The 27,725-nt window shown below is 40.8% G+C and overlaps 1 protein-coding gene across 1 annotated transcript in view; it reads left to right on the top strand.

Annotated features, from left to right (window-relative positions):
• The window catches only part of Ywhaq (tyrosine 3-monooxygenase/tryptophan 5-monooxygenase activation protein theta), a 31,793-nt gene extending 4,321 nt beyond the window's left edge, over positions 1 to 27,472 (top strand). Inside the window, exons 3-6 of the mRNA XM_070015248.1 lie at positions 19,631 to 19,754; positions 22,905 to 23,068; positions 23,632 to 23,727; positions 26,118 to 27,472. Coding sequence (XP_069871349.1) covers positions 19,631 to 19,754; positions 22,905 to 23,068; positions 23,632 to 23,727; positions 26,118 to 26,177 — 444 coding nt within the window. The 3' untranslated portion in view covers positions 26,178 to 27,472. The remainder of the gene's footprint in view (positions 1 to 19,630; positions 19,755 to 22,904; positions 23,069 to 23,631; positions 23,728 to 26,117) is intronic.
• Positions 27,473 to 27,725: the final 253 nt, after the last annotated feature.

Below are 27,725 nucleotides of genomic sequence, written 5' to 3'. Positions count from 1 at the left end.
GGTTATAGAATACTAGACTAGTCAGCCAAATTTTTTAAAATATAAAATAGTCTCATTCTCATTTTCCTTCTTTCTCTTTTATGGGATATTTTGGAATTAGGATTATTTTGTCCATTTATTAAAAATGTACAAGATGGTGAGTTCGAGAATTGTTGTTGAGTAACTGTGGAATCAAACAAAAAAAATACTAAAATGCTGAAAGTTGGATATCTGTTAGCTCATACTTATAATCCTAACTGCTCCAGAGGCTAAAATCTGAGAATCACTATTTGAAGCCAGTTAACCAGCAAAAAGCTGGAAGTGGAGTTCAAGCCGTAGAGTGCTAGTTTTGGGTAAAAGAAGCTCAAGGACAGCTCCTAGGGCCTGAGTTCAGACCCCAGGACAGGTGGCTCATACTTGTAATCCTAGCTACTCAGGAGGCTGACATCTGAGGATAGTCTTTCAAGTTTAGCCAGGGCAGAAAGTCTGTAAGACTCTTAATCTTCAATTAACCACCAGAAAATTGCCAGAAAAATGAAACAAAGCAACAAAAAAAATGGCACTGTGGCTCAAAGTGGTAGACTACTATCCTTGAGTGGGAAAAGCTCAGGGTCAGTGCCCAGGCCCTGAGTTCAAGCCCCATTAGAGACAAAAAAAAAAAAAAAAAAAAAGGCAGAGGGAATTAACACCAAAATGGCTAAAGCCAAACTCTTACCTGAAATCTGAGAGAAGTTACAGGTTTTACTAGGTTGTCTGTTTCTCAGTGTCATTTATACAACCAGAGGACTCTTCAATTGTTGTACTTAGGGGCTACTCTACAGATCGAAGCATCTATTAGCAAAAGACACATGAAATGTTACATGTTTTATCACTCCTTCCTTCATTGGTGACTTTACTGAGTGTTGGGAAGAACAGATAAAGGACGTGTGTCAAATACTTGGGAATCATAAACAACTTGAATTTGTGAAGTAAAGGCCCTTTGGGACTTGGGAACACAATCAGTCATTTACAAAGTCTATGACCTTGAAGTAAGAACTTATGGGCTATGTACAAAATAACTAATCTCGGTCAACATTGTTTTATCATCTTGTAGACTAATTTTGGTAGACAGATTTCAGCTGCTTCAACTGTAGTGCATAAAGAGTTTCACAATTAAAGTCTGTATTACAATTTTGTAAAAATAAGGATCATTCAGAGCCAAGTGCCAAGGTCAGCAATTGAGACTAAGGCAGAAGGACCGAGAGTTTGTTTTCAAAACACACAGAAAAGTAGTGGTCACTTAAGCTGTCATGGTGACACAGACTTGTAAGCATAGCATTTGGGAGGCTGAAGCAGGAGAAACTACAGTTTGAAGCCAGCCTGGGCTTACATACTGAATGTCAAAAGTGGGGGAAATGAATCCCTTAATATAGTACTTAGTGAATCTCTGAAAGTTTCTATAGTTGTAAATTGCAAAAGCTGTGTAATGTTTTAGTAATATGTTTAAATCTAAGCATTCTGAGATTGAGTCGAGATGATAGTCAATTTGTGGTTTTCTTTTTTTTTTTTGGTTGGTCGTGGAGCCTGAACTCTGGGCCTGGTCAGTGTCCCTCAGCTCTTCAGCTCAAGGCTAGCACTCTACCACTTGAACCATAGCGCCACTTCCAGCATTTTTTTTTCTGCTTATGTGGTGCTGAGGAATCGAACCCAGGGCCTCATGCATGCCAGGCAAGCACTCTACCACTGAGCCAACTTTCCAGCCCCTTGATAGTCAATTAAATCTTACTGTGATTTTATTGGCATAATGGAAAAGTATGAGCTCTGAATTATTTATTTATTTTTTGTCGGTTGCGGGACTTGAACTCTGGGCGTGGGCGCTGTCCCTTCGCTCTTCAGCTCAGGGCAAGTTCTCTACCGCTTGAGCTACAGTACCACTTCCATCTTTTTTTTCTAGTGGTTTATTGGAGATAAGAGTCTCACGGACTGGGCTGGCTTTGAACCGCAATCCTCAGATCTCAGCCTCCTAAGTAGCTAGGATTACAGGCGTGAGCCACTGGCACCAGGCTTGGGCTCTGAATTTTGAGTTATTGTTTCTATTTTAAAGTTGAGGAAACTGATACGAAGGAAGTAAATGACTTGATTAAGATCACAAACTGTATTTGAGCTCAAGTTATGTGATGTGATGAAATGAATGAAACCCAAGTTAAATGAATGAAATGATGAGTGAAACCATGAAATACATGGTTGCTGACTTAAGACCAGATTATGACTCTCTTTTGGAGTATTTGTGCTCTTAGAAACCAAGGAATTTTTTGTTTGTTTGTTTCTATTTTTCTTTTTAAGAGTGAAATGGAGGGTTGGGAGTTGATACTCAGTAGTACACTTGCCTAGCATACCCAAGTATCTGGATTCAGGGAGGAAGGGGGAGTGGAAGGAAGAAAGGAAAAAAAAAAGTGTGAAGTTATATCAGTATTTCTCAACTAGATGATTCTACCCACTTTGCCTCCCCGGGGGATTTTTTTTTTTTTTTTTTTTTTTTTTGGATCCGGTCATGGGGCCTGAACTTGGCCTGGGCACTGTCCTGAGCTCTTCAGCTCAAGGCTAGCGCTCTACCACTTGAGCCATAGCGCCACTTCCGGCTTTATTTTCTTTTTGCTTATGTGGTGCTGGGGAATCGAACCAGGGCCTTATGCATGCAAGGCAAGCGCTCTGCCACTGAGCCACCTTCCCAGCCCCCCCCTGGGAATTTTTGACAACATCTGGTTGTCAAGGCTTGGAAGTAGGAGGAATGCTGGGTGTGTATTGTTATTATAGCTTCTGGTCAGAGGCCTGAATGCTACTTTGCATCATCTAATACACTACCACTGGCCACTTGCCCCCAACATTACCCAGCTGCTAAAACCAAAATTGAGAAGCCTTGTTGTAAAATGAGACTGTTAGCTTGTACCGAATTACATGGTACCTTGTCTGTTGGGTTATGTTGGCATCTTGCCTGCCTTCTTTGTTTAGACTAGACATTTTTTACCCTTGTCACCATTATGTGCCTGCTAGCTAACTCTAGCTCATCTTACTGAAATTTACTTTGAGGGCTCTGTATTTTCATAATTGCTTCTAAAGCCCTGTGATTTGCTTGGGGTCAGCCTAGCCAAAACGCTCTTGAGACCCCATCCCAACCAAGTAGGCATAGTGGCATGTACCTGTCATTCCAGCAACATAGGAAGCATAAATAGGAGGATTGAGGTTCAGGCTGGCTTAGGCAGAAATTGAGACTGACCAAACTATATTAGTAAGATGAAGTGAAAACCGAGCTGCAGATATTTCTCCCTCCTTCCTAACTGCCACTAATATCTTGGTATATGGACTCCAGGCTTTTAACACTGTGCTGAGTGTTTATTGAATATAGAAGTTTGAAGCAATTTTCCCTATTATAAACAGTATTGAGAAAGACATCTGTTGTATGCTTTATGTCAGGATGTTCTTAATAAGTGCATTTTTGTTTTTGTTTTTTTAACAGGACCACAGTGAACTTTACTACCTTCTTAACTATCTTTTCATTGTTATTATAAATGTGATGTTCAGAGGAGTTACAGTTACATAAGTCAGGTAATGAGTACATTTCTTTTTGGACAGTGTCACCCCTTCACTGTCTCCCAGCTTACTAAGTTCTTAGAAGTGAAATCAAAGTTTGTGTCCCACTCTACCCCCTGCCCTCCCCCCCAAAAAGCCTCAAAAAGATGACATGTGTTTATACTGTCAACAGCAGTGGATGAGCACAGACTTTTTCCTGTTGTTTTTTGAGGTGTTATCCCTTTCTATTTAGAACAAAAGTTTTCCCATAATATGAGACTAGTTAAGTCAAAGTACATGACATTTGGGAAATCTTGATGGATTTTTATATTTAGCAAAGTCATAACAAAATATCTCTGGAGAAGGGTTCTTTTCCTGAGCCTTGAGCTCATTTGGCTGGCTGGCTTGCCCAGTATGCTGCTTCTTGTGTCATGCTACCGGCTGTGCCTTTTGCTTGTTACTTTGGAGACTTCTATCTGGGCTCATTTTGAACTTGGTCCTGTGAATTTTAGCCTCTGGGGTAACTTGGATTACAGACATGAGCTATGGGCATTCAGCTAACATTCTTTTTCATTTTACCCCAGTGACTTTCTGGATATAAAAAGGGTGTAGAGCTGCATCACAACAAAATGTGAAGGAAAGAAAACTTTGTTTTACTCACTGCTACCTTACTTTCTTAATCCATAAGTAAATCAGTGATGAGTATTTCTTGAGAGCATATTGAGTATTACAAGGTAAAATGATAATAGTGGCCAACCTTCACAATAATGGAGGAATACATTGAATTAGTATAGTTGCAGCTAGGTTAGTGGGAATCTCTCCCCCGCCCCCCCCCCCCCCCCCCCCCCCCCGCCCAAACACACACATGTAGGGTCTCCTTGCATAGCCTAGCATTGGAAGTCCACCTACCTCCACCTCTCAACTCTTGGGATTACAGCCTGTGTCATCAGGCCTGGCTTTAGTGGGTGGATGTAGGTGGGTGTGAGTGGGTACTGGGGCTTGAACTCTTGTCTCCTACTTGCTTTTTTGCTCAAGGCTGGTGCTCTGCCACTTGAGCCACACCTCTGCTTCCAGCTTTCTGCTCAGATCTTAGCTTCCTGAGTAGTTAGGATTACTTTCTTTATGCTAGTCTCCTGTGTATGTTTAATTTTTTTTTTTTTTTTTGTCTGTCATGGGGCTTGAACTCTGGGCTTGGGCCCTGTCCTTGTGCTCTTCAGCTCAAGGTGAGCGCTCTACTACTTGAGCCACAGCACCACTTCCGGTTTTCTAGTGGTTTATTGGAGATAAGAGTCTCACGAACTTTCCTGCCCAGGCTGGCTTTGAACCTTGATCCTCAGATCTCAGCCTCCTGAGTATCTAGGATTACAGGCGTGAGCCACCGGCACCCACTATAATAATTTTTTTAAAAAAGGTGTCCCCTCTTCAGAAATTTTACTCTAGGGCATTTAACATAGAAAAATGAACACGGAGGTGTAGAAGAAGACCTGGATAAGAATGTTCATAGGAGATTTAGGAGCAGAAAACTGAAACCTCCATGAATGGGCAAAATGAATAAATTCTATTATATTGATAAATGAAATATTACTCAGCAGTAAAAAAGGAATTGGCTACTGAAATAGTGGTTAATATCAAAAACATGTTAGATGAAAGAAACTAAAAAGTTAGGTATATGAAAATATGAAAAATTTGATGGGAACAAGATGAGAAGAGCAGTGATCTCTGGGGATACAGGAATGAGTTGACTAGGAAGGAGCAAGAGGAAACTTCCTGGGGTGGTTGTGATGCTTTTGGATTTTGTGTGTGTGTGTGTGTGTGTGTGTGTGTGTGTGTGTGTGTGTGTGTGTGTGTGTGTGTGTGTGTGTGTGTGTGTGTGTGTGTGTGTGTGTGTGTGTGTGTGCGTGCGCGTGCGCGCGCGCGCGCGTGTGTGTGCACGTGCTGGTAGTAGGGCTTGAACTCAGGGTCTTGTGCTCTCGCTTAGCTTTTTGGCTAAGTGCTTTCTCACCGTGGCTCTACACACCCTCACTTCTAGTTATAATGTTCTGTGTTCTGGGCTGCACAGTTACATGCATTTATTTGTTTGGGTTGCACAGGTATATGCATTTATCAAAACTCAGCAGTGAAAGCTAGGCTTGGTGTGCACACTTGTAATCCCAACTACTTGGGAGGTGAAGATCAGGAGAATCATGGTTCAAAGCCAGGCCCCCCTAAAAAATACCTAATGAAACCTCCATCTCAACTGACTAGCTTGTGTCATTGTGCCCCCCTGTGGTCTCAGCTACTGAAGGAGGTGTAGTTAGGAGAATCTCTATACTGCAAGACCCTTGGTCATGTGTACATAGTTATTGAGCTATTGTGATCCTCTGTTAGGGCTATCCTAGATATATACTAACTATTACAAATGAGGGAAACCACGGAGCCTGTGTTTCTTTGGGTCTGGCTTACTTAATATGTTTTTTTCCCCCAAGTCTTCCCATTTCCTTATGAATGGGGTGATGTCATTCTTTCTGATGGAAGCACAGAATTCCATTGTGTGTATATACTACACTTTCTTGATCCATTCATCTACTGAGGGGCATCTGGGTTGGTTCCATATCTTAGCTATGGTAAATAATGTGGTAATGAGCATAGTTGTGCTGGTAGCTTTAATGTAGCCTGTTTTGTGATCATTTGGGTAAATGGCCAATGGAGTGGGATTGCTGGGTCAGAGGAGGCGGGGCGGGGGGGGCGGGGCACTCTGTGTTCAGTCTTTTGAGGAACCTCCATACTGCTTTCTAGAGTGGTTGAACCAGTTTACATTCCCACCAGCATTGAAGTAGCATTCCTTTCAGCCACATCCCCACCAGCATCTGTTATTGTTTTCTTGATAACTGGGGTGAGGTGGAGTCTCAGTATAGTTCAGATTTGCATTTCTTTTATGGCCAGAGATGTTGAACATTTCTTCATGTGTCTATTGGCTATTCTACCTCTCTAGAGAAGTCTCTTTTTAATTCTTTAACCCACTTATTAATGGGGTGGTTGTTTCTTTGAGGATTTATTATTGGGGGGGTTTAATTTTTTTTTTTCGGGTCCGGTTGTGGGGCCTGAACTCTGGGCCTGGGCGCTGTCCCTCAGCTCTTCAGCTCAAGGCTAGCGCTCTACCACTTGAGCCACAGCACCACTTCCGGCTTTTTTCTTTTTTTGCTTATGTGGTGCAGAGGAATCGAACCCAGGGCCTCAGGCATGCAAGGCAAGCGTTCTACCTCTGAGCCACCTTCCCAGCCCCGGGGGGTTTAATTTTTTGAGCTCTAGGTTTATTTTTATTTTTATTTTTTGTTGGTCGTGGGGCCTGAACTTGGCCTGGGTGCTGTCCCTCAGCTCTTCAGCTCAAGGCTAGCACTCTACCACAGTGAACCACAGTGCTACTTCCTGCTTTTTCTGCTTATGTGGTACTAAGGAATCAAACCCAAGGCCTCATGTATACAAGGCAAGCACTCTACCACTGAGCCACCTTCCCAGCCCCTAGGTTTCTTTTTGATACCCTTGTCTGTATAGCATGTAAAAACCTTCTCCCAATCTATGGGCTTTCTATTTACCTTGCTAGCTTTGCCATCTAGAAGCTCTGCAGTTAAATGCAATCCTATTTAGCCAGGCTTTCAATAGCTATGTACATATGATCATATGAAATGATGCTAATCAAAATAAACTCCAGGATATTGAAACAAGAGTTTTGTTGTTTTTTAATGTACTGTGTGAAGTTATTTTTTTTTCTTTCATTTCTTTTTTCCTTTGGTTTATCCCCTATTGTTACTGTCTTTGATTTTGGTACCCTGTGTTTTATATGTATGGTTTTCTGACTTGGGGTAGAGAAGGGGAATCACAAAATGGTGAGACAAAGGAGGAAGGTTTGAACCAATGCAGCAGCAATACTTACAAAACACTATGTTGGGAGTGAACTTTAAACTTGGGGATGAGGGGGACCCGGGGAGGGAAAGTGGGAGAAAAACGAGGGAGGGAGTAACAGTGTTCCACAAGAAATGTACTCATTACCTTACTTATGTAACTGTAACCCCTCTGTAAGTCACCTTTACAATGAAAAAAAGAAGCCCCTTGGAATCTGGGTACCTGGTTCAAGACCACCACCATTTGAGGGAAACCCACCTTGGAATGTATGGAGTCCATTATCATACTGCAGATCCATCAGTGCCCATTCATCTCAGTGGCGTTTTGAGTACGTTTATAACATTGGCAGACCTTTCCACCTTACACTTTATCTTGCAAAGCTGAAACTGTCCCCATTAAATAACCACTTTGCATTCCTCTGGCAACCACCATACTTTTTGTCTCTGAATTTTATTCTTACCTGGTTTGAATGGAATCCTACAGTAGTTCTCTTTTTTATATCTGGCATGTAGCATAATGCTTATCCCTGTTGTAGCATATATTAGGTTTTTGTGATTGAATAATGCACCCTAATTGAGATTCTATTGATTTGTATTGTGATTGTGTCCAGGATAATGCTGCTATGAGCATTAATGTAAAAGTTTTTTATTTTTATTTTTATTTTTTTTTGGGTCCGGTCGTGGGGCCTGAACTCTGGGCCTGGGCACTGTCCCTCAGCTCTTCAGCTCAAGGCTAGTGCTCTACCACTTGAGCCACAGCGCCACTTCCGGCTTTTTTCTTTTTGCTTATGTGGTGCTGAGGAATCGAACCCAGGGCCTTGAGCATGCAAGGCAAGCGCTCTACCACTGAGCCACCTTCCCAGCCCTAATGTAAAAGTTTTTATGTGGCCATGTTTCCATTTCTCTTGGGTGTATACCTGGGTCATGTGGCAATTTTGTTGAGCCATTTGAGGAACTGGCAGATGTTTTCCTGTGTGACTGTACCATGTTACACTACTACTAACACCAAGAAGTCTGATTTCTCTTATGTTTATTCAACAAGACTAGTGGGTGTGAAGTGCTTTATCCTTGCACCTTTGATTTGCATTTCACGGATGACTAATGGTGTTGAACATACTTTCATATGTTACTGGCCATTTCAGTATCTTCTTTAGAGAAATTTTTGTTCAGATTCTTCGCTCATTTTTAAGTTGTATTTCTTTTTGTTTTAGATAGGACCTTACTATCTAAAACTGATAGCTCAAATTGTCCTGGAATTTAGGATTCTCTTGCCTCAATACCTCATATGCTGGGATTATAGATGTGTGCAGCAGTGCCTGGCAGTTGTTTTTCTGTTGTTAGTTTGTGGTAGTTCTCTAGGTACTAGACCCTTACCAGATATATTTTCTCCCATCTTTCCAATTGTCTTTTTGTTCTTGTTGGTCGTGGGGCTTGGACTCTGGCCTGGGCGCCGTCCCTCAGTTCTTAAGCTCAAGGCTGGTGCTCTACCACTTGAGCCATAGCTTTTTCTGTTTATGTGGTGCTGAGGAATTGAACCCAGGGCCTCATGCATGCGAGGCAAGCATTCTACCACTGAGCCATCTTCCTAGTTCCTCCCCCCCCCCCTTTTTTTTTTTGTCAGTCATTGGGGCTTGAACTTCTGGGCCTGGGAACTGTCACTCAGCTCTTCAGCTTAAGGCAAGTAACTCCACCACTTGAGCCAAGCGCCACTTCCGGTTTTATGGTGGTTTATTGGTGATAAGAGTCTCATGTACTTTCCTGCCTGGGCTGGCTTTGAACTACAATCCTCTGATCTCAGCCTCCTGAGTAGCTAGGATTACAGATGTGAGCCACCAGTGCCTGGCTTGGCTTACTTCGTTGATAGTATCTTTTGATGCAGAAAAAAACATTAGTTTTGATAGTCTGATTTTTTTTTAATCCTTTGGTTGCTTATTCTTGCTTTTTGTGTAATTGAAGGTCATGGAGATTAATCTAGATATGTGATTTCTTTGAATTTTGCCATCTTAGCTCTTGTAGTTAGGTATCCTTTTTTTTTGGTGGTGCTGGGGTTTGAATTCAGGGCCTCATGTTTTCTAGGCAGGAGTTCTCCTACTGAGCTAGGCCTCTAGCTATTTCTTTGATCCATTTTAAGTTACCTTGTGTGAGGAAGTGGACCTGATTGATTCTTTTCCGTGTGGATGTCCAGTTGTTAAGCAACTTTGTTAAAAGATCAGGTCATACGTCTTTGACCTGAAATTCTCATGCTTATGAAACCAATAATGGTTATTGGGCATACTTGAGGAAAATGTGTGATTTCCCCCTTTATTAGTCTCTTTTGGTCACTATGACAAAGTACATGGGAAAGACCAGCTTGAAGGAAAGAAAGGTTTATTTTGGTCCTGGTTTCAGAGTTTTCATTCCTTGGTCACTTGGTGCCACTGCTCCAGAGCCACAGTGAGCCTAGCCTTATGGAGCACATAGGAAAGGGCAAAGGACAAGATATGCATATGTGGGCCCTAGCAGGCAGTAGGTGACCTCACCTCCCACTAGTCAGTCCATTCAGCCCTGAGTTGAAGGGTTCATTCATTGATGAAGTTAGAGCCTTTATGATTTATAACACATGGAGTCTGAGGGTGATACTTCATATTGAACCATAATAATCCTGTTATGCTTCAGCCATAGTGTTCACCTAAAGCACCTGAGTTTTGTTTCCATCTCTTCTTGCATTTTTGCTCTCCCATCTCTGTATGTTGAGTCATTCTCAACCTGTGGAACAGAATTTAGGAACCTACATTCTGTAGTCAGTTACAACTTTCGGCTTACTAATACTTTCACTTCAGTTTCCAACCGATGACTGTCCCATAAGCAGTTGTGGATAGATACAACATGTGTTTATGTGTAAGGAAACTGGGGCACATTGGTAGGCTCAATTCCACAGCTCGTCTAGTGAGCTGTAGAATCACTTTTTTCTGGAATAGTGCTCTTTCTGTTCCCCCTGCCTTTTATTGTAGTGCCTTCCTTTATAGATCCTATTCTTCTAAAATGGTCTCTCTGTTAATTCTGAATTTTCTTGCATAGAAATTGGGAAACATCTAGGCTTCAGCATTCATGCTCTTCCACTTCTTCTGAACATACCCCAGGACTTCATGCATGCTAGGCAAGCACTTTACCATTAAGCTACATTCTCAGCTTTTGAAGATTGTTTTAAGGAGGGAGGAGGGGGACAAGGGAGACTGGTAGAGGGGGTGTGGTTGGGATATGGTCTAAATTTATGTGCAAATGTCACATGTGAAACCCCTCTTGTGGAATTAATGTCTGCAAATAAATAAACACCCCCAACCCAAGGTTGCTATTATAAAGGTTTAACACAGAATAATCATATTTGTGTGGTACACTGAGGAAAATGGGCTTCTCACCGTGTTGAGCTGTGATGATTGTGTGATCATCTTTACCACTTAAATTACTTAGAAGCTCTAGGTTAGGGTCCATTTATATAGGTCCTGAGTGCTAAGTTTATATTGAACTAGATCTTTGGGAGTTTTGACTGGGAATTGACATGCCCAGAATGGGATTTAAGGCTACTTAGCAGCTGGCACAAACAGACTGGAGAAGGAAAAACCCTAAAACCTGGTAGTTTAATTAGGTTATTAGATTAGTTGAGGTGAGATTTTAATGGTCAACCTGGGCAGTAGAAGCAGGGATGAGGGCTAGGTTTATAGCTTAGGGGGACATTGTGTACATTAAATACACAAGTCCCTGAGCATGGTTCCCTGTTCCCCACGGGAATGAGACTGAAAGGATAGACAAAGACAGACAGAAACACACCCACAGAATCTGGATTTTTATTAGAATTGATCTTGACAGTAAGGCTAGACTGCTCAAACTCATTATCCTCCTGCTTCAGCCTCGTGAGTTCAATAGGACTGTGTATGTGTGCATACCCTGCTTGTGTTCACCAGTTCTTGGGTTTCACAGGGACTTGGGCTCTCTACTTTTTTTGCTCATGGCTGATGCTTTGTCACTTGAACCACACCTCTACTTTGAACATTTTCTGGCTAGAGATAAGAACTCTCAGATTTGTCTGCCTGAACCAGGGTCTTCAGAACTCAGCCTCCTGACTAGATAGGCTTGTAGGTGCCTGGCCTCACTGGGACTTTTAACAACTGTAATGGGTTGAGAAATGGTGAGTGAAAAGCCAAAACTAGTGTTGATGAACCTGGGTGATCCAGGAGGTGGGAGTTGGTGAAATAATTAGTAGAAATAAGTAATACAAGGGTGGAGGTGGATTTAGAACTGAATTTATTTCTGTTTAGGGTATATTAAGATCTAGTAGATGAACATAATAATATTTAGGCTTGTATAACACAATAAAAAAGCTGAAACTGGGCGTGAGGGTACTGTTTTCCAAGATGGGTTGAGAGGGATCACAGTACCTCTGACTTTATTAGGATTTGTGATTTGGCTTTTAGCACACACATAAACCAGAGTGGAGCCATCTGACAGATAGATCCATTGTAATCAAGTTCATGGGACTAGTTTATAAAAAGGGTATAATAAAAAAGCTTATTTGGGGGCTGGGAATGTGGCTTAGTGGTAAGAGTGCTTGCCTATCATGCATGAAGCTTTGGGTTTGATTCCTCAGTACCACATACACAGAAAAAGCCAGAAGTGGTTCTGTGGCTCAAGTGGTAGAGTGCTAGCCTTGAGCAAAAGAAACCCAGGGTCAGTGTCCAGGTCCTGAGTTCAAGCCTGCCAGGGGAAAAAAAAATTCATTTACACTGATGAAGAGGGAGTAGCTAGCACAAGATTACAGTACTTGTGTTGACATGACCAGTGTGTTTTCCTTCAGGAGGCAAGTAAGTTCACATAGGATCAAGTCTTCATTAGGAAGTTTCTTAGTAACTGTAGCATAGTAACAGTTGGACCTCTTGGGAGTGTTTGAGGGCCATCATGTACACAGTAGTCTTGGACCCAGCAGGGCTTGGGTATTGCTTGAGCCACAACTCTACTTCCAGCTTTTTGGAGGTAGGAGTCTTACAGACTTAACTGCCTGGACTGGCTTTGAACTACGATCCTCAGATCTCAGCCTCCTGAGTAGTGAGTATTACAGGCACCAGGAGCCACTGGCGCCTGGGTGATCATTACATCTTTGACTTTCAGTATCTTACCTTATTTTCTCTTTTCTTGACTCAGATTGTAGTCAGGTCCTATATTCTTACTACTATGCTATACATATACATACTCACACAACTATACATACATAAAATCTTGTAGAGAAGTTGGGCACTAGTGGTTCACACCTGTATCCTAGCTGCTTAGGAGGCTAAGATCTGAGAATCTTGGTTCAAAGCCAGCCCATGCAGGAAAGTCCCCACGAGACTCTTATCTCCAATTAACTACCAGGAAACCAGAAGTGGCGATGTGGCTCAAGTAGTAGAGCAGGTAGTAGAGCACTAGTCTTGAGCTGAAGAGCTCAGGGACAACGCCCAGCCCCAGAATTCAAGCCCCACAACCAACAACAACAACAACAACAAAATCTTGGAGAGAAGGAGGTACTGTTCCCAAAGTACAGTCTTGACTTCCTAGAGAAAATTATGCCCTGGGGCTTGGGTAACTATTTTACATTTGGGAGACAGTGGGAGTGAAACCTGAAGAAGCTTTAGAAAAATACCTGGCTTTCTGACTAGGACAATGAGTGTTTTTCCTTAAATGGAAAATTGAGTAGGGGAAGAGAAACAGTGGTAGAATATGTTAGGAAGACAACTTTAATTTTTAAAAGGTGAGAATTTCTTTTTATCCTTTAGCTGTACTAGGTTTTGTACTTAGGACCTTGTGATTGCTAGGCAAGCACTCCCTCAGCCCTTTTTGCTTTTGTTATTAATTGAATAGGGTCTCAACTTTGGCTTAGGCAAACCTGGACTGTGATCCTCCTGTGCATACTTCCCTTCTAGCTCTGATGACAAGCTTACATGGTTGAAGTGGTGTCTCGTGTACTCTTCTGGGCTGATTTCAAATTGTGATTGTCTGGTCTCAGCTTTCTGAGGAGCTGAGATTACAGATGTGAACACTCGTGGTGAGTGAGAAAAGTTAGAAAGTTAGAGAAGTGAGAAAAAGTTAGAAAGTCCCAAGGGCCCATATAGGTGTCAGTCAACCATGAAACACTCTACAGAAGAAAAAGATCTGTAACATGTATAATGATGCAGGTTAGGTGCCAAATAGTGATTTTACACTTATTTGGAAGTAGGAGTAGGTGGTAAATGAGGAAAACAAGGTGTAGAATTATCATGAAAGTAAATTGCCCAGTTAGGTAAGGAACAGATTCGTGAGTTACTATCATATAGTTTAACTTAAATCATATGCTTGCATAGGTGAAATGTTTATCTTGATGTTCTAACTTAAAATGTACTCGGGGTCTGGGAAGGTGGCTCAGTGGTAGAGTGCTTGCCTTGCATGCATGAGGCCCTGGGTTCGATTCCTCAGCACCCCATAAGCAAAAAGCAAAAAGCCAGAAGTGGCACTGTGGCTCAAGTGGTAGAGCACTAGCCTTGAGAGGGACAGTGCCCAGGCCCAGAGTTCAGGCCCCACTACCGGACCCGCCCCCCCCCCCCCCAAAAAATATATTCGGCTATTGAAGTATTGGAGTATTTGTGATATTTGTTTATTTTAATGGAACACATTGTCATAGCTCAATTGTCAGATTCTAGAAAGCATAGTCTTTTTGTTGTCATTGTTTCTTGAATCCTGTTTACTTTGTCATATCTCCTTGCATTTTGAATTTAACATCCACATATCAAGGAGACCATGTGCCATTTGTTTCTTTGATTTTGGCTTACCTTGCTCTACATGATTTCTTCTAAGAGCTCCACCTATTTCCCTGCAAATACCATTATTTTGTCCTTTCTAATGGCTGCATAATGTTCCATTGTATATAGATACCACAATTTTTGGATCCATTCATCTGTAGTGGGACATCTAGGTTGTTTCCATATCTTGGCTATTGTTAACAGTGCAGCAATAACATGGAGGTGCATGTGTCCTTGAATCCTGCCTAGGAGTCAGTGGTATGGCTGGGTCGTAGGGGAGGTCTATATTTAACTTTCTGAGGTACTTCCATAGAAAGCATAATCTTGAAGGTAGATACTTGTACTAAGAAAAGAATTGCACTTAAGAATTTAGCCATTAAAGAAAAGAAAGGGAATATCCAACCCTCTGGGGTTGGAGGCGTGGCTCAGTTGGTAGAGCACTAGCTATTAAGTGAATGTGGCTTCAGGTATCAAGTTCCAGTCTCTGTTTGTTGAGAAACACCTGAATTGCTTCAATAGCCAATCCAACTCTTTGCCCAGAAGAATAAATTACCTTTTACAAAGGTGAACTGTCACAGTCAGCCTATGGTAACAGTTCTGTGTCAGTTTTGGGAGCACGACTGGGAAATTTTTGGTTTCTTGATTTTACTGATGCTCCAGTTGGTAATGTGTCTTTATTCTATGACCGACCTTTTCCTTCCCACTCTAAAAAGATTGTTTATTATGAATGCAAATTTCTGTCCTTGTCTGAAAATGTCTTTATTTTTATTTGTCCTTTAATTGGTTCTGGGATTCTAGACAGCTGTTATTTTTCTCGCTGTTTGAAGAGTCTTGATTGTTTTCTGATGACAAGTCAATGATCATGTTATTTCTTCCTTTATAGTAACTTGTCATTTCTCTAGTTTAAAGAATCTGTCTTTGGCATTTTGTAATTTTCACCAAGACAGTCTAGGTGTCAGTTTAGTTTTATCTTCCTTGAAGTTTATTATGTTTTTCCAATCTTAAGGTTACTGGGAGAGTCTCAGCCATTACCTGTGAACATCTCTTCTTCCTCATTGTAGTTTTTCATAAATTTCTATTGGATATTGTCTTAGATTTCTTCTTTGCGTACGTTTTACAGCTTCTCTTGCTTGTTTTTTGTTTGTTTTTGCTGGTTCTGGGGTTTGTGAACTCAGGGTCTAGGTGCTGTCCCTGAGTTACTTCAGTCTTTTTTTTTTGGTTGTTGGTCATGGGGCTTGAACTATGGGCTTGGGCACTGTCCCTCTGCTTTTCAGCTCAAGGTGAGCACTCTACCACTTGAGCCACAGCATCACTTCTGGTTTTCTAGTGGCCTATTGGAGATGAGTCTCATGGACTTTTTGCCCGGGCTGGCTTTGAACTGTGATCTTTGGATATCAGCCTCCTGAGTAGCTAGGATTATAGGCGTGAGCCACCAGCGCCCAACTACTTTAGTCATTTTTATGGACGTTCATTGGAGTTAAGAGTCTCATGGACTTTCCTGCCCAGGCAGGCTTTGAAATATGATCCTCAGTTCTCAGTCTCCTGAGGAAGCTAGGATCACAGGTGTGAGCCACCAGTGCCTAGTCTTGTCTTCATTTAAAAAATAAAATAGAATGCTTTATTTTACAGTATTGGGGATTGAGCTCAGGGCCTCTTGCTTGCTTAGCAGGTTCTGTGCCACTTGAGACATGCTTCCAGTGCTTCCCGCCCTCCCTTTTTATTTTTGTCGGACATGGGGCTTGAACTCTGGGCCTTGGCAATGTCCCTCAGCTCTTCAGCATAAGTCAAGTGCTCTACCACTTGAGCCACAGCGCCCCTTCCGGTTTTCTGGTGGTTAATTGGAGATGAGAGTCTGACAGACTTTTCTGCTGGCTTTGAACTACTATCCTCAGTTCTCATGAGTAGTGAGGATGACAGGCGTGAGCCACCACCACCCAGCTCCCCATTGATTATTTTTGAGGTAAGGTCTTGATTTATGCCTTAACTGGCATGGACTTTGATCTTCCTCCTTGTGCTTCCCTATGTTACTGGGGATGTATGCCCAGCCACTGTGCTTCCCCTGTAGCACTGGGATAATGGGCATATACCACTACATTCAGCTGTTGAAATGGAATCTCTTGAACTTTAATGCCCAGCCTGGCCTTAAGCCACAATCCCCTGATTTCTGCCTCCCAAGTAATTAGAATTACAAGCTTGAACCACCATGCCCACCTCTTCAGTTTATCAATTTTGTTTTTCATTCTGTGTTCTACATAGTTGGGTCAAATATACTTTCTGAACTGGGCACCAGTGACTCATGCCTATAATCTGCTAGCTACTGAGGAAGCTGAGATCCAGAGGATCATGGTTTGAGGCCAATCCAGGAAGAAAAGTTTACTAGACTCCATTTCTAAAATAAGAAAAAAAGAAACAGGAGGGCTAGGAGAATGGCTTGAGTGGTAAAAATTTCAGCCTAGCAAGCTTCACCCACCATGTACCATCCCTTTCACCGTTTCCTTTTTTCTTTGTCTGTCTCTGATCTTAAAGTTGCTTTTTTTTTTTCTGACTATACTCCCTCTCTCTTCCCTTCTACTCCCAATCTACCTTCTCAATTATATTTTTTCTTTTTTCTTTTTCCCTTTTTCCCTTTCCCTCTCCATTTCCCTTTCCCCTTCACCTTCCTTTCTGATTAATTAGGGAAAAGTAATGCTTTTGCAAAAACAGAATAAAGGGAATAATATGTACCCATTTAAAAAGTATATGTAAGACCCTGTGTTCATTCATCTTCAGGCCCCTCCCCCCTCCAAAAAAATAAAAAAGAATATTTTAAAGTATGATGTTAATATAACTCTTATCTGTAGGGGTGCTCATGTATTTACCCAAGTGGGATACCTCTAAGAAGGAAAGAAGTATTATAATAATCATACTGGAGCCGGGCGCTGGTGGCTCATGCCTGTAATCCTAGCTACTCAGGAGGCTGAGATCTGAGGATTGCGGTTCAAAGCCAGCCTGGGCAGGAGAGACTGTGAGACTCCTATCTCCAATAAACCACCAGAAAACCGGAAGTGGCGCTGTAGCTCAAGTGGTAGAGCACTCGCCTTGAGCTGAAGAGCTGAGGGACAGCGCCCAGGCCCAGAGTTCAAGCCCCACGACCGACCAAAAAAAAAAAAAAAATCATACTGGGACCGCAGTCCCAGATGGAGGCAGTCTGGGGTCCTACTTTGCTACAATTTGTAGAGGTTTGGGGAAAATTGAACTTTGAGGGGAATATAAAGTAATTAGGGTTTGATTGAGGCTTTTGTTTTGTTTTGCTTTGTCAGTCGTGAGGCCTGAACTCTGGGCCTGGGTGATGTTCCTCAGCTCTTCAGCTTAAGGTTAGTGCTCTACCACTTGAGCCACTGGCTTTTTCTGCTTATGTGGTGCTGAGGAATCAAACCCAGGACCTCATGCATGCAAGGCAAGCACTCTACCACTGAGCTACCTTCCCAGCCCGTTTGATTGAGTTTTGCAACTAGAGTTTGAGTTCTACTGTAATAAAGCTGATCATGAATTCCATGTCATAGAGTTTGCTTCCATCTGTGTGAACAGTTTTGCTTTATTTAATTTTTAAAATGTATATCAGAGGACATTCATCATTCTTGGATTCTGTATCTTACAGTTCTAAATTCAGCAACATTAAAAAAATGCAAGGACAATTAACTGTCTAGTGGATTCATATATATTATAAATAAAGGGTTTAACTTATTCCAGTCTCAGATGTTTAAAAATATTGAAAATATCTGATATTAGGATTGAAAGCATGGCTTAGCACTGTAGAGCACTGACTAGCTAGTGTGACTCCTAAGTTCAAACCAACTACAGCCCAAAAAGAGTGACATTAATGACTTTAAATGTTTCTATTTATTACCATGAAAATAACTAAGGGATGAAGTGATAATATTGTGTTTAGGCAATTTTAAATTACGTAGACAAGGATGTTCTTGGGTGATAGAACCACCTTTTCTAAACTTTTATTAGTTATGTCTAAATTTTTGTTCTTCAGTAATATAAGTACACTTGAAACAGTCTTTTTGGGCTAATTTGGTATTTTTGTTGTTGTTGATTGTGAGGCTTGAACTCTGGGCCTGGCAAGTCCCTGAGCTCTTCAGCTCAAGGCTAGCACTCTACCACTTTGAACCAAGTGCTACTTCTGGTTTTCTGGTGATTAATCGGAGATAAGAGTCTTATGGACTTTACTGCCTGGGCTGGCTTTGAACCATGATTTTCAGATCTCGGCCTCCTGGGTAGCTAGGATTACAGGTGTGAGCCACCAGCACCTGGCATACGTGGTATTTTTTAAAAATACCTTATTGACTGATAGCATCTGGAATTTTTCCAAAATGTAAACATTTTCCCAGAATGCAAACAAGCAAACATGTTCTTTGCATAGTTCACTTTGCATTAATTTTCTGGAGTAGTGCATCTCAAAATCATGTTTGCTAAGCAGAAGTAGCCAAAAGTATCGAACAACTGTTCTGGGCTTTGGCTTGTTGATTGGTTTTAGTCTCCAAACAAAATATCAGGTAGGTATTAACACCTTAGAATTTCTGTGGCAGGGGCTGGGAAGGTGGCTCAGCGGTAGAGCGCTTGCCTTGCATGCATGAGGCCCTGGGTTCAATTCCTCAGCACCACATAAGCAAAAAGAAAAAAGCTGGAAGTGGCGCTGTGGCTCAAGTGGTAGAGCGCTAGCCTTGAGCTGAAGAGCTGAGGGACAGTGCCCAGGCCCAGAGTTCAGGCGCCACGATCGGACCCCCCCCAAAAAAAAACAAAAAACAAAAGAATTTCTATGACAATTTCATTGTACTCCATAATATTTTTTAGTTCAAAGAGTTTTTAAATAACATCTAAAGCTACTTATCATATTTTTCTTCGGTAACTTCGTACCTCTAGAAATTCATTTTAAGAACCATTAGCTCACTGGATCAACTTGTGTACAAAATATAGGATAAAAGATAGAACTGTGGGCAGGGTGGCTGAAGTAGGAGATTGTATGTCTGGGCTACACACTGAAACTCTTTCCTAAAATAAAAAGATAAACCCAGTTTTTAAAGTATTTAGATTCAGGGCTGGGTATGCAGCTCAGTGAGCTATAGAACTCTCGCCTAGCTTGGATGTAGCCCTGGGTTTGCCCCCCCAACACCACTAAAATAGACTTTAGATTCAGGTGATACAAAACTTCTTTCAAATGGTAAGTTTCTAAACCTCATTATATTTCCTACATGTACCTCTGTTTGGTACAGTTGAGCCTTGCTTTTAGAAACTGTGGGCCACTACTTTTCAAGTCTGATGAGGAAGCTAGTGGTAACAGCCTGACCTGGCTTACTGTAGTGTCTAGTGATTTGGATAAATGGAAAACAGATATATGCTAATAAGTTCTTGTTTGTAATAAGGTAGCTTTAATAGTTTTTAATGTTTCATTTCTTTCAGGAATTGTTGGATAAGTATTTAATAGCCAATGCAACTAATCCAGAGAGTAAGGTCTTCTATCTGAAAATGAAGGGAGATTATTTCCGGTACCTTGCTGAAGTTGCATGTGGTGATGATCGAAAACGTAAGTACCTCTGACTTCCTGAGTAAAGTTAAAATCCATAACAAGGAGCAGGAATGTTAGCCAGGTGTTTGTCCTTTTGAAGGTATTCTGACAGAAAGAGCTTGCAGGGTTTATTTTTGCTCCTTTCTGAGGTTTCTGTCTAGGTTCACTAGCTGCATTGCTGTAGGTCTGAGACAAGGGTTGACACGGTGGTAGAGAAGGCGTTAGATAGATCAGAGCTGTGCGTGGCAGTCAAAGCAGAGGCAGGGGAAGGGCTGTGGGGACAAGGTGTATCTCTCCAGGCATGCCCCAGTGACTTACTTCTCCAGCTGCCTCCTACCTAGTTTCTACCGTGTTCTAATAACGCCTGCTTTCTGTGAACCCATCAAGGGCATGAGTATCTGATGATTAGCCCAGAGCCCTTAGGATCCAGTTGTCAACCAAGCCTTTGAGCCCGCAAGAGACATTTCAGATTCAGACCTTAATATGGGATTCATGGAACATTTATGACAATGTCTGTCATCTCTAGGCTCTCTGTAACTCAAAAAATTATTGTGGAGCTTGTGTATCAGAAAATGAATGTTGCTCGTGTTCTCAAAAATGAAAGCACAGCACTTGGGAGGCTGAGGCAGGGTCAGCCTTAGTGGTGAACCTTAGGGCTACATAGTGTGAGACCTTTTCCAAAGGAAAAGAAATGCAACCATAAAACCACATTGTTGCCCTTAAAAGATAATGAAACTCAGGTGCTGTTGGCTGACACCTGCAATCCTAGCTATTCAGGAGGCTGAGATTTGGAGGATTGTGGCTCATTGCCAGCCCTGGGAGAAAAGTCCATGAGGCTGTCTCCAAAAAGAACCAACATAAAGCCAGGTTGAAAGTATGGCTCAAGGGCTGGGAAGGTGGCTCAGTGGTAGCGTGCTTGCCTTGCATGCATGAGGCCCTGGGTTCGATTCCTCAGCACCACATAAGCAGGCAAAAAAAAAAAAAAGAAAGTATGGCTCAAGTAGTAGAGCGTCAGCTGAGCCAGCAAATGGAGCAAGCATGAGCACTGGTTTTCAAACCTTGATACTGGCATTGAACAAATACATATAATTGGAATATATCATTTAAAAAGGGTCTGATTTGAGTTTTTGGATCTCTGTATCTTTTTATCCAGAATTACTTATATATACTTAATGATTTGTTTTAGATGGCAATTATATATAAAATATAGAAATGGGATGTTGTACTTGTAAAGGATGACATCTTTGCTGCTTGCCCTTTCCCCACGGAGCTAAATACCTGAGGAGGAATGAATGTGTTACTGGTTTTATATAATGCACAGGAACTGGAAAAGGAATAGTTAAAAAATAGATTAAGAATTTATATTTTTAAAATATTAGATTATTATGAAACATGCAAAAAGGTAATTAAATTGTCTCTTTTGATTGTGGAAAAGTCAAAGTTCATCATTTATTAACATCAGATTTAGTTTATGGAGTATTACTCTAGTAGAGTAGAATATGAATTCCAGCACATTTTGTGCATGTGCTTGTTAGCAAGTTCTAAGTAAAGAAGTATCACTTCACCCCTTATTTTTTTTCTAGTAAGCTTATTGTTTATTTTCTCATGCCAACCCTGTACTCCTCCAAATAATGACTGTGCCCTCAGATACTCATTGTGTATGAGACAGGTTTTTCCATCCTAAATGAGTCTGTAGTTGAAAATATAAAGGGATAACTTGCTTTTTGCTGTAACAAAATCTGTATACTAAATTATTTTGTTGCCCTGAAGCAGAATCAGCACTAAAATATTGGCCCTGAACTGAGCATCAGCAGTCAAAAGAATATTTTCTGAGGGTTGAGACAGCCCCTGCCTGTAATCTCATCTAACGCTCCTGCCCTCGGGCTGTTGACACTTACAAGTCCCCCTCTGGTTTTATCACTCCACTCACCCCAGTGCTTCCTCAGATGCCAGACTCTGGGAGCTTCTTCCGACCTGAGTTACCCAGTTGTGACCATGATTAGATGATAGCATCCCCTTACACAAGGAAGGAACACACATTCTGGACATCAAGGGGATGGAGTATAGCTTTATTTGTGTTACATTAGTGTCCAAAGATGTAACTGGCCTCTTAGAGAAAACTTGGGTATGATCAGATTATTGTTGATAATATCTGAGAATTTTTTTGTGAGTAGGTGGGGATCACATTTTTATAAGGCCAATAATCAAGCTCTTGACAAAGTAGAACAATGTGTGGGTTTTTTGTTGTTTGGCTTTTTGGTGCTGGTCCTGGGGCTTCAACTCAGTACCTGAATGCTGTGCCTCAGTTTTAGATTTGTTTTTGCTCAAGGCTAGTACTCTACCACTTGAGCCATTCTTCCACTTCAGCCTTTTTGGGTAGTTAATTGGTGATGAGTCTCATAGACTTTCTTGCCTGGGCTGGCTTTGAACTGCTATCCTTAGATCTCAGCTTCAAAAGTTGCTAGGATTATAGGTGTGAGCCACCAACACTTGGCAGTGTTTTTTTGTGTTTGTTTTTGGTGCAAATACTTGGATTTGTAAGCTTGGGCTGGCTTTGAACTTCAATCCTCCTATTTCCTAAGTAGCTAGGATAACAGGCAGGTGCTGCCAGCCCCACACTTCTCAGGGCATTCACATCATACATCTTAATACCAGGATTAGTATTGTTGTGTCTACAAATAGTCACTACAGGGATTTGGGTGATATAGTGGTCTTTTTACAGTGTGTTCACTGTTTAGGAAAAGAGTATTCCTGTTAAGTTATTTTGTATTTTCATGTAATAGAATTAAGATAGGAAAGAAGGAAGTAGTTTTAACCCCCATTTTGTCCCAGATATGGGAAAATTTGATACATGATTTTGATATTATACTTGTATGTTTTTGTTAAGCTAATTATAAACAAGCAGCATTTACAAATCTCAGCCTCCTGAGTAGCTAGGATTACAGGCATGAGCCACCAGCACCCGGCTCAATGGGATTTCTTTACTTAAAAAAAATAAAGACTAAAAACATTTTAAAAAATAGTTATTACTATGATGCTGTGGGTTTTAAAGAGAGCTATGGAGAAAAACCTGGGTCTACCAAGAACTTAATATACATGTTGAGTTGTTAATGTGCTACTGTATACTGGATGTGTTGAGCATGCTTTCACAATTTTATCCCTTCACAGAAACGATAGACAATTCCCAAGGCGCTTACCAAGAGGCTTTTGATATAAGCAAGAAAGAGATGCAACCCACACACCCAATCCGCCTGGGGCTGGCTCTAAACTTTTCTGTATTTTACTATGAGATTCTTAATAATCCAGAGCTTGCCTGCACACTGGCAAAAACGGTAAGATGAAAGTTCAAGTAATAGCTCTTAGTTTTTTAATTTCTAGGTGTTTCTGTTTCTTTTTATTACCAACTTGCCCATTTAAACCCCAGGCCCTTTCAGTGATGTATTCTTCCCATAATTATAAGGAATAATATCTGACTGAAGAGCATATAAGGCAGAATAGTCAAAGAAGTATGAGTAACTTTATGAAGGAATGAAACAGAAGATTGTATAGTAATGCATGCTAGTTTGGTCATTAGAAATCTGATTTCCTCAAAGTGCCTCAAAATGGGACAATAAGAAAGGCTTCTGCAGATAACTAACGCCTAGTTCCTATTGCAAGGATGAAGCACTGGTACTGTACTATGTGTCCTGTGAAAGACCCAGAGGCTTGCTTACTGAAGGACATAAAGTTCCAGGTCATTCTCTTAAGGTCTTGAAAAACTAGAAATCTGAGGGGATGATTCTATTCAATTTGATATTGACTCACAGTAGAATCTGAGACAAGTGATTTGTAATTGTATACTAATGAGTTTTTGTCCGTGCAAATATTGTTTACCATGATATAAATATTTTATCAGGCTTTTGATGAGGCCATTGCAGAACTTGATACACTGAATGAAGACTCATACAAAGATAGCACCCTCATCATGCAGTTGCTTAGAGACAACTTAACAGTAAGTTGTTCATTCTTTATTTTCTTTCAAGAACAAAAGTAGTTATATTTAGGGCTCCCTAGCTTCCTCTGAGGGCAGTTACATAAGTTACTCTCCTAGGGGGGAAAGTGTGTGTGTGTGTGTGTGTGTGTGTGTGTGTGTGTGTGTGTGTGTGTGTGTGTGTGTGTGTGTGTGTGTGTGTGTGTGTGTGTGTGTGTGTGTGTGTGTGTATTGGCATTAGGCCTGTGTGTGTATTGGGATTAGGCGTGTGTGTGTGTGTGTGTGTGTGTGTGTGTGTGTGTGTGTGTGTGTATTGGCATTAGGCCTGTGTGTGTATTGGGATTAGGCGTGTGTGTGTGTGTGTGTGTGTGTGTGTGTGTGTGTGTGTATTGGCATTAGGCCTGTGTGTGTATATGTGTGTATTGGCATTAGGCGTGTGTGTGTGTGTGTGTGTGTGTGTGTGTGTGTGTGTGTGTGTGTGTGTGTGTGTGTGTGTGTGTGTGTGTGTGTGTGTGTGTGTGTGTGTGTGTGTGTGTGTGTGTTGGCATTAGGCCTGTCTGAGAAACTCGGTATTCACATTACTATTTCATTGAGTTGAAGATGTTAATAAATTGTGTTAATTTAGAGTTTCTATTGTTTTAATTTTTTCATTCTTTGGATAAACTAGCTGTAGCAGAATTGGGACTATGTTTCAATGCTTTTCTAAAATCACAAGAAATACCTGTTCTAATAAAAGTTCATGTTGTAGATTTTGCATATTTGACAAGCATTACTCAGTAGAGAGTAAACGTATATCAGGTTTATTCTACCTCTGCTTAACTAATCCTTTGGTTTGTCTTCTTGTTTGTCCTCCCTACTTTGAAAGATAGCTGATAAAGGACATTTGTTAGCTTTCTGATGCTGTGACAGAACACCTGAAATAAACCAACTTACAAGGAGGAAATGTATATTCTAAGAATGCTTTTTTTGTTTGTTTTTGGTTTTGTTTGTTTTGGGGCTTGAACTATGGACCTAGGCACCATCCCTGAGCTCTTCAGCTTAAGGCGAGCTCTCTACCACTTGAGCCACAGTGCCACTTCTGAAATGTATCTTCTGACTCAGTTTCAGAGGTTTTGGCCCATGGTAGTTTGGTGCTGTTGATTTGTCCGTACATACACCAAGGCAGGATCAGGAAGCCTTTTATCTCCTGGAAACCAGGAAGCAAAGAGAGAACTGGGGTTGCAACATCCTGTGCCCTTCAAGGCACTGCCCCAGTGATATAATTTCCTCCAGCTAAAGCCCATTTCCTATAGGTTTCACTGGCTTGCATAGGGAGCCAGGTCTTCTGTGGGACATTTCAGACCCAAACCATAGCCTGAAATCATTAGGTAAAGATACAGTGTGAGCTTAGGTTTTTATACTATGTTAAACTTTCTAGAAAGTAAATGAAAAGATTCCATGTTATATAAATGTAGTTCTCCTAGCCCTCAAATTTGGTGTTTCATCTTTTACTAGATAGGACTAAATGTGTGCATATGTGTATGTACATATACATAAATGTATATAGTTCTTGAGGGAATTTGTTGATTTTAGTTGTATCCATTTTTGAGTTGTATCCTGACAGTAGTATAAAGATTATCTAAGATTCTAGTTTCTAAAATTGCCAGTAATGACTGCACATTGGTCTGGTAGCATCCAGTGTTTGTGGATTATAGTCAGTATTACTTAGTATTGACTGATTACTTTTTCACTTCTGTATATCCTAAAACTAGAAAGCTTTGCAGATGTGTGTGTTGAGGCATTGTCTCCAATTCAAGAACTCTTTCTGTTCATCTGTATGTATATAGTTGCTGCTTCCCTGTAGCTTTCCACCTGTTTAATAATAATAATAATAATAATACTTTTTTTTTTTTTGTTAGTCCTGGGGGCTTGAATTCTGGGCCTGGGCTTGAACTCAGGCCTGGGCACTGCCCCTGAGCTGCTTTTGCCCCCCCCCCCCCCCCCCCCGGTTTAATTCTTAAAACAACACAAAATGACTGCTTCTTTTTCTGTGTAATCCTTTTGAATACTTGGAAAGTTACCACACCTGTAGCTTTTCCTTCCATATCAATAGTTTTTGGTTTTTAGTCTCATAAACTACTGAAATACTAACAATGAAAAGAACATTAAATTATTAGGATATCTCCTTATTCTGATTTTAGCTTTGTTTATCAATGTTGACAATCAAACCCAGAGGCTTGCATATATACTGGGCAAGTGTTTTGCCTCTGAGCTATAGCCCAGTGTAGCTCTTTTTTTTATTTTTATTTTTTTGACTACTTTTTAAGAGTTCGTTAAAAATGTACATGAAGAGAGACAGACAGATAGAACATAGGACTTGATATATCAGTGGTCTGGTCTGGAAATAATAACTATGATTCTTTGTTTTCTAGTTATGGACATCAGACAGCGCAGGAGAAGAATGTGATGCGGCAGAAGGGGCCGAAAACTAAACACAAACAGGGTGTAAACCTTCTCTTCAAGAAACCTTTTTACACATCTCCATTCCTTATTCCACTTGGATTTCCTATAGCAGAGAAACCCATTCATGTGTATGGAATCAACTGTTCATAGTCTTTTCACACTGCAGCTTTGGGAAAACTCCATTCCTCGATTTGTGTTTGTCTTGGCCTTCCTCGTGTGCAGTTACTGCTGTAGAAAAGTATTAATAGCTTCATTTCATATACACATAAGTAACTTCCAGACACTTATGTAGAGGACTAAAAATGTACCTGGTATTTAAGTAATCTAAACCAGTTCTACAAGTGACTGTGTTTTGTATTACTGTGAAGATACGAAAATGTAGTGAATTACAACTTGAAGTGTGTTCTACATAACTTCCTTATTTCTACATTCCCTCCCTTACTCTTCTTTGGGGGTTTCCTTTCAGAAAGCAACTTTTCCATGCTCTTATGTATTCCTTTTTAGGAGGAATCCAGACGTATTAGATTGAGTGGGAAAGCACTTGATGTTTCTGGGCTGAGGGCTTACAAATTGAAATACCTCCTGTTTCACTTTTTAATGGAGGTCATGTGTGTGACAACAGGGAGTTTCCTATTCATTCTTCATTTGCTGCTGTTTAAGTTGACAACTTCCCTACCCAATAAAAATTCACTTACACCTCCTGCCTTTGTAGTTCTGGTATTCACTTCACTATGTAATAGAAGTAGCATGTTGCTGCCAGAATACAAGCATTGCTTTTGGCAAATTAAAGTGCATGTCATTTCTTAATACACTAGAAAGGGGAAATAAAGTATACAAGTCCAAGTTTAAAACTTTAGTACTTTTCCATGCAGATTTGTGCACATATGAGAGGGTGTCCAGTTTGTCTTAGTGATTGTTCTTTAGAGAGTTGGACCACTATTATGTGTTGCTAATCATTGACTGTAGTCCCAAAAAAGCCTTGTGAAAATGTTATGCCCTATGTAACAGCAGAGTAACATAAAAATAAAATTACATTTTATAAAACCATTTACTATGGCTTTGTAACAATTGCATACCCATATTTTAAGGGACATGTGAATTTACTACTTTCTGAAGTTTATTGATACTTTTATGTAAAATGTAGTGGCACCTTATCTCTGCATTGTGATACCATTGTCGGGTGCCTGGGAAGGTGTAAAATTGGATTACATTTCTTAGAGTGTCTTGCTGTAGGCCAGTCTCGTGGACCAACCCTTCCTCAGATGTAAATGAGAATCTGGTGAAGTGTTATATGGAATAAAGTGGACATTTTAAAACTAGAAAAGCTAATTATGTGATTGTGTTTTTGGCTGGTGTTGGATTTCTGCTTCAGTAGATACTAGAAGAGGTCAGGTATCTCAGTAGTTTAGTTTTCAGGTAATTTTCTGAAAACAATGAAGTTGTACTACTAGTGAGTTCCAAATTTTCTTCAATAATGCCACAATGACTTTTAATGACCTGTCTTATAGGTTTGAAAACTGAGGTTTAATTCAGAAGATAATCTTAACAAATTCGCATTGCAGGATTCTCCACTTATC

The sequence above is a fragment of the Dipodomys merriami genome, unplaced genomic scaffold, assembly GCF_024711535.1.
Source record: "Dipodomys merriami isolate MVZ:Mamm:240054 unplaced genomic scaffold, mDipMer1.0.p SCAF_110, whole genome shotgun sequence".
In the NCBI taxonomy this organism is placed as follows: Eukaryota; Metazoa; Chordata; class Mammalia; order Rodentia; family Heteromyidae; genus Dipodomys; species Dipodomys merriami.
The sequence above is the reverse complement of the archived record's forward strand: the minus strand, read 5'-3'. Positions and strand labels throughout refer to the sequence as shown.